This window comes from Zingiber officinale, chromosome 1B (assembly GCF_018446385.1).
Source record: "Zingiber officinale cultivar Zhangliang chromosome 1B, Zo_v1.1, whole genome shotgun sequence".
Taxonomy (NCBI): Eukaryota; Viridiplantae; Streptophyta; class Magnoliopsida; order Zingiberales; family Zingiberaceae; genus Zingiber; species Zingiber officinale.
In genome coordinates, this window is record NC_055986.1 from 131,486,669 (window position 1) to 131,498,911 (window position 12,243).

Genomic DNA, 12,243 nt, shown 5'->3' on the forward strand with positions numbered 1-12,243 from the left:
ACTATGGAAGCACTAAAGATCTATTTCCTGGATAAAGCTGAACTTCTGATTAGAACAGACTGCCAGGCAATTATAAGTTTTTTTGGAAAAACGGCAAATCATAAACCCTCTAGGGTTCAATGGATTTCTTTTACTGATTACATTACGGGAGCTGGACCAATGGTGCAATTCGAACATATAGACGGAAAAAATAATCAGGTAGCTGATTCTCTATCTCGTCTAATTCATGTGTTAATATTTTCAGAATGGCCGGAGCAGCACCTAGACCAACTCACTTTACTGGTACCAGCTATAAAGGAAGTCCAGAGCCAGCCACATCCGCAAGCTCAGGAGTTGCTGAACAAGATGGTCCAAACCCTCTTGATTTCGCTAAGCAATACCAAAGAAAGGTTAACACAAGACATGGGAAACCAATCCCACAAGAAGAGTTCAAACAAATCACAGAAGATCTACACACTATTGAGCAAAGTGCTGCCATCCGATCCGTCAATGCGATGCAACAGCTTAGAATTATCCATTCCCTCAAAAGGCAAGAATGCAATAAGTGCCGAGGAAAAGATAATTGGTGGAACGACTGGTATCTTGCATTAGAGCAATGCGACAAACAACTCTCACATGCTGCGTATCTCCTTCAGGATTGTGTAACCAGAATGGACAACTTTAAAGTATAAGCATGGTGGACCCAAAGATTCGCGCTGCTCTGTATAAAGTAGTGTTGTCCTATCAAATAATGCACTACTTTTCTAAAATAGATGCTCAACTAGCTGTAAAGTTGAATTTGCACTACTTTTCTAAAGTAGATGCTCTACTAGTTGTAAAATGGAGTCTGTACTGTTGATTTCTTATCAACAAACGTGACGATGGGGCCCAAGGCGCACCCGACGTTTGTTATAAGAATTGAACCTCTTGCAAGATAGGGGGCATTCACTCAAATCTTACTTGAGGTAGCTTGTAAGGTGCAAACTTATCAATTTCCTAATTTTCTAATTCCGCGCTTCCACTTCCACTTTGCCACTCTCTCATTGGTATCGAGTAAGAGGGTTCAAAAACATCATGTAGGAAGATTGGCACCCCTCCTGAAGCAAGGGAGATGTGAGCTATCTCAGCGAGGAAGGAGACATCCACGGGCTCATGTACTGCGTAGCGAGAGAGGGAGGAGAACTCATGCATTCTCCAGGCACACCCGAATCACACCAACCAGTGTGAAACGATCAACCTGGGGGACTTTGAAAAGACAGAGGCGGCGCTGCTCATCGCCATTGCTCTTCATTGGTGAAACAACCTCATCTCTTCCACATTTCTAAACTTGGGTAGACCTGCACGAAGTTGCATGGAAACCATCGTGAGTGGCTTATAAAAGCCTACACTGTACATACTGGTGTGAATACTAACTTAAACCCAATGGTGTAACAAGGCAAAATAACTACGTTACACTTTGATGTCTGTGAGCATTAAGGATGATGAGAGAAATATAACTCTTGTACGATTGGCAAAAGATTTACTACCTAAAAGATGTTTCCAAATACAAGTCTTTCTCATGGAAATGCATATTAGATAGCCAACCACATCATGCAAGAACTGCTAGATTGATTACATCAGTAACGATATTAAAAGCAACCTTATTGATTAAGAATATTTTGGTAAAAACTTCACCTTGAGAAATCTATCAATTAACGGGGATGGACTCACAGAATACAGAGTTGTCAATAATCTATGCAACTAACTTAGTCATCCTCGTAAGAAGCAAAAGGTAAGATCTTGCTTTCACCATGCAATTAATGTCCATGATGTAAAGGAAAGAAGAGGGCAATTTCCAGAAACCGTATACTCAAATAAGGAACAAATAATTGAATACTGACCGAGCACCATTTTTTCAAGCTCATCTTGCCTAAAGACATCATTTTGCTCATGTATAGGGAGGAAAGAGTTGATCTTCACCGCAGCTTCCTGCAACTCCTGAAGTAGTGTTAAGAGCAAAAAGTCAGTCAAGAAATCAAAGGGGATACGAGACAGGTTTAGTTTGTCCTTGGAATCCTCCTTTTTTTTGCAATGGTTTGCACTCTTTATTATACAGAAGGTTACTAATAGTGTTAAATTGCCAGTCATACTGTCATAGTGCAACAAATGATTCCCAGCAACACTGGAAATGTTTATCCTGAAGATTCTTATGATCTCATTGCAAAAGTAATATTAGAAACAGAACAAATACCGGCAGGTCATTGTAGTCCTCTTTAGATGCATGCACTATTGCTTTGGCAGCATTTCTGGCAACTGACATTTCATCATTGTGTATGAATCTGTTTCCCATGAAAGAGGATGTAAGTGCTAATACAAGTAAGAAATTGTATTATTTTAACCAAATAGAACAATATACAGTAAACAGATCCAGCACCTGTAGCATGCAGGGCAAGTTTTGGATATCCAGGCAAAGTTGTCTCAGATAGTTTATTACAGGATCTGCAGACAGACACCATACATCAAACAGAAAGATGAGTGCAATTACAAAAGCAGTTAAACATCTTGATAGAAAATTCTGCAAAGTTAGACCACAGGTCTAACCAAGCCAATGAAATATTAGAGCAATTTCTTAATATGGTTGATCCAATGTTTTGAAAACTGGACCAGACCAGCTGGTTCAATTGGTTAAATTTCAAATCGGCAATCAATTAAGTTTGGTTGTAAAGCAAACCCAGATGTTATAAAAAACCAAACATACAAGTATAATGCAGACAATCAGTACTATTACACTTAAACTAGGTTGTAGCGTACTTGTTTATCCATCACATTTTCATTTAGTAAACAATAGGATTAATTATAAATGGAATTGTAATAATTCATGATTGATAATAATAATTTACATTAAAAAACTATTTCGTCAATATACATCTATATATAATAGGTTTAATTATATAAAAAAATTATAAAATCTTAATAATTTATAGTTTATCAAAATATGCTATCCATGTATTTCCAAATTAGAACATTTAAATAATTTATCATTGATTAAAATATTTTATATCTATAAAAGTATAAGTTGTGTGATATTATTTTTTGAATTGATAGTTAAAAGGCTTGATTGTTGTTGTTGTATAGTTCAACTAACTAATTTATTATTAATAATATATTTATTAAACTTAAACAAAATATTTTGTGCATATAGTGTGATTCGGCGATGGGGGGAGGCCTACCTGGCACGGGTCAATTGCCAGGGTGGAGGTCAAAGTTAAGGTGGTCAATGTCCGGGCGCCGAAGGGCCGAATGGAGAGCATTGACAATGGTGGTCGGTCGGGCAGTCAGGCCCCGACCGATGGGAGACAGGTCTAAGGAAACCTCCGGTCTAGCTCGGGAAGATGCGTAAGACAGCCGACGATCGATATGGGGCAGCAGAACGTCGAGGGAGACCGGTTAGCTTGTCAGAACGGGGGAAGGCTTGTGCTGCATAGTCATCGCATAGAAGAGCCACTAAGGTCGACAGAGCGGAGGAGTCTCGGTCGAGCGGCTACCCCGCTCGGCCAAGCAGCGGGACCTAGCCGCGGATGGAGCGGGGTCCCAATCGAGCTGCTACCCCGCTCGGCCCATTAACGGGACCACTGTAATATATCTCGATATCCTTTTGGGAGGTAGTGTCGTTGACACGAGGCATGATTGACAGGCGGATCGTACTGCGAACGCTGCTACTGTCTTGTTAGGGATACATGCGCTGTTAAGGTATAGTGTCAGAGGTACTTTCCTGACATGCTCTTTCGTGGGACACATTGGAGAGCGTGCCCATGTCTCAAGAAGCTCGCACTTCGCCCACCAGAGCTCTGTATAAAGGGGAATCGATCACCAGCGGAGGTACGCGTTATCTACTGTTCACGCATAGTTCCACTGTTGCTCCGCTTCTCTTCATATTTTGGTGACTGACTTGAGCGTCGGAGGGCAACGCCGGGGACCCCTTCCCTGACTTGGCACTGACGTTACTTGTTTTGCAGAGCAGAGTGAGGTCCACAGCCGGTCAGCGGAGCCGCCACCTCCCTAGCTTTCTAGCTTTACGCTTTCGGACAGGATCATTTTGGTGGCATTTGTGGGAACGTAACTTGCATTCAAACGAGAAGATGGAGGACGTTGGACGACTCACAACGGTGACGCTGACAAAGGAAGAGCTCGACATGCTTATACAAGCCCGAGCGACAAGGATAGTAGAGCAACAACAACAACAAGTGCTGGCCGAGCGCCAAGTGCATGAGCCCGCGGCATCAGCAGCGGGGCATCAGGCAAGATATGAAGACCAAACGGATCACGTATCCATTCGGGAAGTCGATCGGTACATTTGGGGAAGTACCTAACGCACCTATCCCATTCCACCGAGCGCTGTTCAGAACCCCATCTAAGGAACGAGGTCGAACGGACAAGGATCAGGGATCTTTATCGGACGACGCGCCCGTTTGGAACGCAAGGAAAGGGAAGGCGCCGAGGGAAGATGATTCGCCTGAGTGGATCAATCAACAATTTTCTCAAGGGATTCTGAGCGACCCTCTACCGAGGCACTACACCCCGATCGGGGAATACAACGGAATCATCGATCCGGACGACCACTTGGCCAAGTTTGATAATGCGGCCACACTCTACCAGTACACCGACAGGGTGAAGTGTCGGGTGTTCCTCACCACTCTCTCTGGGTCGGCACAACGGTGGTTCAGGAGATTGTCGATCGGCTCAATTCACCACTTCAAGGACTTCCGAGCGGCATTTCTACACCATTTCGCTAGCAGTCGTTGCCACCAGAAGACGAGCGTAAACTTGTTTTTATTGAAGCAAGGGCTCAGAGAGACACAGAGGGCCTACATCCAGCACTTCAATCAGATGGCCATGGACATCCAAGCGGTCTCCTCAAATGTATTGGTGAACGTCTTCACCCAGGGGCTCACCGAAGGGGAGTTATTCCGATCGCTTATTTGGAAGTCGCCGAGGGACTTCGACCACTTGCAAAGGAAGGCAACAGAACACATAAACCTGGAGGAAGCTCAAGCGGCCAGAAGAAGGGAGGTGCCGATCGAAGCTGTAGCAACGCCTGAGAGACAACCGCCAAGTAGCCATCAGCCACCCAAGGGCCCCCGAAGGGGGGATCATAGCCAGACCACAAGCCCATAATGCATGCCGTACAACATGTGGCAACCGATCACCCAAAAACTGCAAAGGCAGGGTGTGGACGCTAATGTTTTGCCTCATCCACCAGTCACCAACACACAACACCCGAGTTTGCTACGACCTGACATCGGTAGATAGTCAGCCGCCCCAAGGAGAACGTCGCCGTCGATCACCATCTCCTGATCGACGACACAAGCGCCAATAAGTCGGGCAAAGGGAGGAAGAAAGGACGGCAGCCGAGCCACGCCATCATCAATCTCAGAGGAGGGACGATCAAGGTCCTGCCCGAGCCTCTGCCAAATGGAGCAAACTTTCAATTCGAGAGGAGGAGAACAAGAGCAACTCCGCTCGGGGAGAAATAGCATGATCGTCGGTGGGTCGACCGACGATAATTCTAACCAAGAAAGGAAGTCGCACGCCCGACGACTCGAGATCCACGCCATTGGCTGCAGTGAGGAGGTGCGTGAGTAAATATAAATGTACCTGTATAAGTGCATGTATGTCTTTTGGATGCAGGAAAAATATGAATAAAATCCTAGGAGTTCCAGACTCTTGTGCCGAGCGGTCAAGTTAAAAGTCGAGCGGCGACTATAAACCCTTGTCTACGCATTGCAACGATTGAGAGACAACCTTAAACCCTTGTCATCATCAACGGTCGAGCGGCGACCTTAACCTCTTGTCTTCGTCAACGGTCGAGCGGCAACCTTAAACCCTTGTCGTCGTCAACGGTCGAGCGGCGACCTTAAACCCTTGTCTTCACCAGCGGTCGAGCGACGACCTTAAACCATTGTCGTCATCAGCGGTCGAGCGACGACCTTAAACCTTTGTCGTCATCAGCGGTTGAGCGGCGACCTTAAACCCTTGTCTTCGTCAGCGGCGACCTTAAACCCTTATCTTCGTCAACGGTCGAGCGATGACCTTAAACCTTGTCGTCATCAGCGATCGAACGGCGACCTTAAACCGTTGTCTTCGTTAGTGGTCAAGCGGCGACCTTAAACCATTGTCGTCATCAACGGTCGAGCGGCGACTTTAAACCCTTGTCATCATCAGTAGTCAAGCGACGACCTTAAACCCTTGTCGTCATCAGCGGTCGAGCGACGACCTTAAACCCTTGTCGTCATTAGCAGTCAAGCGACGACCTTAAACCTTTGTCGTCATCAGCGGTCAAGCGACGACCTTAAACCCTTGTCTTCGTCAACGGTCGCGCGGCGACCTTAAACCCTTGTCTTCACCGACTGTTGAGCGGCGACGTTAAACCCTAGTCTTCACCGACAGTCGAGCGGCGACATTAAACCTGGTCTTCGTCAATGGTCGAGCGGCGACCTTAAACCCTGGTTTTCGTCAATCGTCAAGCGGTAACATTAAACCCTGGTCTTCGTCAATGGTCAAGCGGCGACCTTAAACTCTAATTTTCGTCAATCGTCAAGCGACAACATTAAACCCTGGTCTTCGTCAACGGTCGAGCAACGACCTTAAATCCTGGTCTTCGTCAACCATTGAGCGGCGACGTTAAGCCTTGGTCTTCGTCAACGGTCGAGTGACGACCTTAAATCCTCGTCTACGCATATCAACAGTCGAGCAACGACCTCAAATCCAAGTCTGCACCTTCAACAGCCGAGCGACGACTATAAACCCGAGACCAACGAAAAAATGGCTTATCCAAGCGAGTAGTACGACGCCAACCGGTGGGCCACAGAGCTACACTTGGAAGTTTTTCGCAAAATGGTAAGCAATGTGTAGTCCTGCTCGATCCTGAACGGCAATGCAAGGACAAACAAGTCGGAAAATAAAACAACGAAGTGCCGAACATGAAAGAGTAACATTAAATAAAAAGGTTTGTCGAACGGACGACCATTCATTAACACTTGCATAGTTTTTACAAGGCCAGAAGGGCAGTACATAAAAAATGACAATGTACGTAGGAGCAAGCTCACTCGAGGTAATCGAGTACGTCGCCGGGTAGCGATTCAGTCATCTTGTCTCGACTGATAACCTTGCTCGTCAGGCTGGTCGGAATATACCCACCGCCCTTCAGTTGGTCGAGCGTCCCGTCACTGGTAAGGTTGAAAAGACGGAGCGCCCAATCGGTGAACTGGTCATTAAAGGCGTGTGAGCGGAGGTAAGCCTTTTTCTACACCTCGAACCGACTGGACTCTGTACTTTAATAAACTTCTAGTGTCAACCGAAATGCCTCTAAATATGCCTTCAAAGTGGCCAACTCTACATCTTTGGCGTCGAGCTGGGCCTTCGCTGCAGACCGACGGCCGACCTGCCATCCCACTCAGCATTCAGCGAGGCCTCCGCCTCCTTCAGGTTCTAAGCCAACACCTGAAAGTTTTTGTTTTTGATCTCCAAGTCTTCGATGGCCTGGAGCTTTCTGGTGTTGGTCGAGTGGATCTTGGACTCGAAGGAGCTGGCCTATTTATTAAGTCGAGCTAATTGAGTAGCCTGCTCGACGCTTTTGTCCTTCTTTGCCTCCCGCAGCTAGGAGCTCTTCTTCAGATCGACCTTTAGTTGGGTCATTTCGGCGCTCATCTGCTCCATGTACGCTTGAGAAGCCGCCTCCTGGCCGCTGGGGAGCGCAGCTACTGGACTTCATGTTCCAGATATGCGAATCTATGGCACATGGTCAGACTCTCTATCCAGTACTGCAACAACAGTAAAATTGTATGAACCAAACGAATGTAAAGAAGAAAAGAAAGGTACACATATCCCAGTGGACATCTAGGTGTGATTGTTGGCGAGTTCCCCTGGAGTGATAACCACCACACGGGCTCGGGCATCGACCCATATCTATGCGAGCAACCCTTGGATCCTTATTTAGTGCTCGGGGGTGAAGGACGTTGGGTCGTCCACACTGTGGTACTCGTCCGTTGGCAAATGGATGATTGTCGTTATTTGCTTCTGGTTGCTCGGGCCAGAGGGGTTTGAAGTCGCCCAACCCGAAGATCGGGACGCTGGAACCGGTCGGATGCGGGGCACCTAGGTCGCCGGCAAAGGTGGTGGCATGAAGGCGACCGGCAGCACACAAATCGTACCCTGAGGCAGCGCGGATGGCGAAGGTGTCTGGTCAGATGATATGGAAGCAGGGAGTTCTACGACTCCCTGCTCGAGAGGAGGAATCGAGGTCTCACCCCGCTCGGAGGAGGGTTGGGGTCTACATGGTTGAAGTCACCGATCGAGAAGAACCTTCGGCTCGGCGTCTCTTCCGTAGGTGTTCGTCGGAGGTAGCTGACTTCGAAGCGACCGTGATCGGAACCATCGACGGTCGTTCGGGCGGAAGGTCAGCAGTAGCTGCCGCTCCACTAGCTGCTATCTGGCTGGCTCCCCCTCCACTCCCCAGCGCTTGTGTTCCCTCCTTGTCGCCGAGCGGATCCTCGTGGGAACCGACCCGCTGCAGGCCGTGGCTCTCCAACTTGGCCACGGCCACAGCGTTGATCTCTGCGTCCGCGAGCTTGCACTTGCCGGTCAGACGCGCTTGCAACATGATTCGAGTTGCACAAAAGGAGAAAAAATCAGTTAGATTCAAAGTTTGGGAGAAGAAAGAGCATAACTAGGTTGGACGGAAGCTTCATGCGGATCGGGCTCAAGCCGAACATGTAGAGGGCGCCCTCCAACAGCAACTTATGGATGTGGTACTTTTGACCGGCCAAGCTTGAAGCCGCATGGAGGTAGTCCGATCGACTTTTCTGCTTCTTAAGCTCTGGAGAGTTTGACACTTCTAGCTGCGCTGGTCGGGAAATCTGGCCGCTCGGGAAAGCGAACGTAGAAAAAGTAGTCTCTCCAATGCTTGTTGGAGGACAACATCTTATCAAAGAAGACTAAGCCCACTCAGGCTTGGAATAGAAAGGTCCCCGGCTCGGATAGTTTCGGATAATAAAAGTAGTGGAAGAGCCGAGGGGTCAAAGGAATGTCGTGTCTACAGAATAGAACTACTACCCTGCACAGCAACCGAAAGGAGTTCGTCACTAATTGATTAAGGGAAATGCGGAAATATTTACAAACTGCAGAGAAAAAAGGGTGGACTGGGAACGACAGATCGGCGGTGAACCGGTCCCTAAAGAAACATAAAAAATCCGACGGTAGTTCATGCGACCGGTCGAAAGCAGAAGGAAGAGCAATTTGATATCCAGATGGAAATTCATAAGCAGATTTCAAACTCTCAGCATCACCCCTGTCGAACCTGGACTCAGTGGAAGTGTACCAGAGCCCAGGGACGGAGGCGGGGGGTTGTGAGGAGTTTGCCATAAAAAACAAGGAGGATGATGAAGAACAACGAAAAGATTCGAATGAAAAGATGAAGAGGCTTGCAGGAAGGATCGTCATAGAGGCAGAAGAAGCGAAACATCGCCGAGAAGATCGAAGACAAAGGCACGCGAAGTAAGGAAGACGGCGATGCACACGAGGTTTATAAACCTCGTGGTTGATCGACCTGAACCGTCTGATCTAGGGTTGTGATAAACTAGGAGAAGATCCAGCCGTTGAATTTAAAAAGGCATCTCTCACATTACCAACGGATATCCGCCTGTCACGTTAAACGTGTGGGGCAGAAAGTGGGACACGTGGCGTTCAGTCACCGGGCGACATTAATGAGACTTAATTAAAAGGTATGGTCGCGTGCTCGGCCATAATGATCAGAGATTTACACGGTCTTCAAGAAATCTGGATGACGTCAGGGCACTCGGTCGAGGAGCGCAAGAAGAGGAAAAGGGATTTTTTTGCCAAGTGTTGCCGCCCATTGCTCGAGCGGCACAGATAAGCGATTATCAAACAGCCGAATGACCTAGGCACAGTTTGCTTTGAAAGGCTTGGGCCGAGCGACAATTATATACCCAGTCTGGCAATGCGAAGCCGAACGGCAAAGGCATGGGAATCATCAAAGACTCTACTGGTCTAGTCAGTCAACCTTGCAACCTCCTTCAACTAGACTTGAGGGGGAGGCTTGTGATGCGGCGATGGAGGGAGGCCTACGTGGCACGGGGTCAATTGTCAGGTGGAGGTCAAAGTCAAGGTGGTCAACGCCCGAGCGCTGAAGGGCCGAACGGAGGACACTGACAATGGCCGATCGGGCAGTCAAGCCCCGACCGACGGGAGACAGGTTCGAGCAGACCTCCGGTCTAGCTCGGGAGGATGCGTAAGACATCCGACGTTCGATACGGAGCAGCAGGATGTCGAGGGAGACCGGTTAGTTTGTTCGAATGGGGAAGGCATGTGTTGCACAGTCATCGTATAGAAGAGCCACTGAGGTCAACAGAGCAGAGGAGTCCCGGTTGAGTGGCTACCCCGCTCGGCCAAGCAACGGGACCTGACCGCGGACGGAGCGGGGTCCCGGCTGAGCTGCTACCCCACTCGGCCCAACAACGGAACCACTGTAGTATCTCTCAACATCTTTTTGGGAGGTAGTGTCGCTGACACGAGGCATGATCGACAGGCGGATCGTACTGCGGACTCTGCTACTGTCTTGTCAGGGATATGCATACCCTGTTAAGGTATAGTGTTAAAGGTACTTTCTTGACAGGCCCTTTCGTGGGGCACATTGGAGAGCATGTCCATGCCTCAAGAACTTCGCCCACCAGGGCTCTGTATAAAAGGGGGGCATCACCAACGGAGGTACGCGTTATCTACTGTTCGCGTATAGTTTCACTATTGCTCCACTTCTCTTCATATTCCGGTGACTAACTTGAACGTCGAAGGTCCAACGCCGAGACCCCTTCCCTGGCTCGGCACTGACGTTACTTGTTTTGCAGAGCGGAGCGAGGTCCACAGCCGGTCAGCGGAACCGCCACCTCCCTAACTTTCCAGCTTCACGCTTTCGGACAAGATCATAGTGTATAAATTATGTCTATGGTATTATTTTTCCAGTTTTTTGTTTTGTCAAATCACTTTACAAAGCCCCATGCTCTCTCTTCCTAACCATGTTGAGAAAACACATATATTCCCTATTCTCTTCTCATTTTCTTCCTACCCAACAAGTCTCATGCAAAGCACTGATACTAGTCACTCCTTTGTTATTTCTCTACCGGCTAAACCTAGCAAAAAATCTACAAATGAAGACAAAGTTGACGTCTCTATAATGCATATAAACCAATTCAACAGATTAATAACTGAAAAAAGAATCTACCAAGTTAAATGTGAGAGCAAGAACTTGCAAGCTTACAGAAGGAATCCCCTAACCTTCTACTCGTGATTCAACCGATTTGAATCGGTTTTCTATTTCTAAATTGCATGTCAATCTGAATAAACTGAAATGTAAAACAAAAGGTAAACCCTGAAAATCATCGTCAACAGATCAAGCAAAGAACGAACATACAGAATTCCCAAGAAACAGTGGAGAAAGGATACAAGATATACTCTTCTGGCCTCCTCTTGCTCAACTGAACAACAGAAACTAACTGAGACAAATTCAAAGAAAGGTCTCTGAAACCCACTCACGGGGCTCGTAAACTTCGAATCGTCCAAAATCTCCTCATCTTCCAACTCCACCTCTGCGCAACAACACAAATCAGAGTAGCAGAAAAGCAAACGATGACTCTAGGAATTCGCGTCAGTGGCTCGGTGCTCACTAGTGACGTAACCTAAGCTCTGCATCCGCTTCTCAAGGTCGACGATGCATCTCTGGTTGTTCTTGAATACCTCGTTGCAGTGGCCGAGGAGCTCTTCGAACGAGACAGTGCCGAAGGCCATGGACTCGAGGAGGTCGAGATCAGCACTGGCCGAAGAGATCCGACCCCCTCGACGGACTGCAAGAAGGTAGATGCAGCCGAATCTGGAGGAGACGGAATTATTAGATTGGGGTTTCACCAAATAAATCCACAGGGAGTAAGAGGAGGTGAAATTCATTTCTTCGTGACTTTACCGAGGGGAATCGGACGGGAATCAATGGAGTCGGAGAGGGGTTCGGAGGGGAATCTGGTGACAGAAGGCAATGAGGTAGGCAGAAGGCGGAGAGCGGCCTGGGCTTCCAGACTTTCGGTTATGAGACTGTGCCAAGATTTTACTTTTTAAATTTTAGGTAAAGTAGTTAAAAAAAAAAAACATCAGCTGTTCTATTTATTTTTTAAATTTTAATATTTCTCTAACTAAATTTAGAGAATAAAATTTATTCCTCAAATA

At 47.4% G+C, this 12,243-nt stretch overlaps 1 protein-coding gene across 7 annotated transcripts; it reads right to left on the minus strand.

Moving 5' to 3' along the window:
- Positions 1–767: 767 nt before the first annotated feature.
- Positions 768–12,116, minus strand: LOC121979626. 7 transcript variants are annotated; one of them, XR_006111418.1, is made up of 7 exons: positions 11,987–12,116; positions 11,694–11,896; positions 11,563–11,615; positions 2,393–2,457; positions 2,210–2,297; positions 1,860–1,956; positions 768–1,316 (listed from the first exon to the last, which is right to left on the minus strand). XR_006111418.1 is itself a non-coding variant. In XM_042531623.1 (7 exons), the coding sequence occupies exons 2-5, from the start codon at positions 11,812–11,814 to the stop codon at positions 2,245–2,247; spliced, it is 414 nt and encodes a 137-aa protein (XP_042387557.1). In that variant the 5' UTR covers positions 11,815–11,896; positions 11,987–12,116; the 3' UTR covers positions 768–1,316; positions 1,860–1,956; positions 2,210–2,244. The 7 variants fall into 7 exon arrangements, 1 of the variants encoding a protein (XP_042387557.1); XR_006111416.1 differs by adding an exon at positions 11,305–11,372 and having other exon boundaries at positions 11,473–11,896; XR_006111415.1 differs by adding an exon at positions 11,252–11,372 and having other exon boundaries at positions 11,473–11,896.
- Positions 12,117–12,243: the final 127 nt, after the last annotated feature.

Excerpts from the sequence above, each read along its gene's own strand:
- LOC121979626 (XM_042531623.1), bottom strand. The coding sequence starts at position 11,814 with ATGGCCTTCGGCACTGTCTCGTTCGAAGAGCTCCTCGGCCACTGCAAC. Across the intron at positions 11,616-11,693 it reads GAGCTTAGGTTACGTCACTA|AGGTGGAGTTGGAAGATGAG; the intron begins GTGAGCACCGAG and ends GTTGTTGCGCAG. Across the intron at positions 2,458-11,440 it reads CACTGTTTCTTGGGAATTCT|ATCCTGTAATAAACTATCTG; the intron begins GTATGTTCGTTC and ends GTCTGTCTGCAG.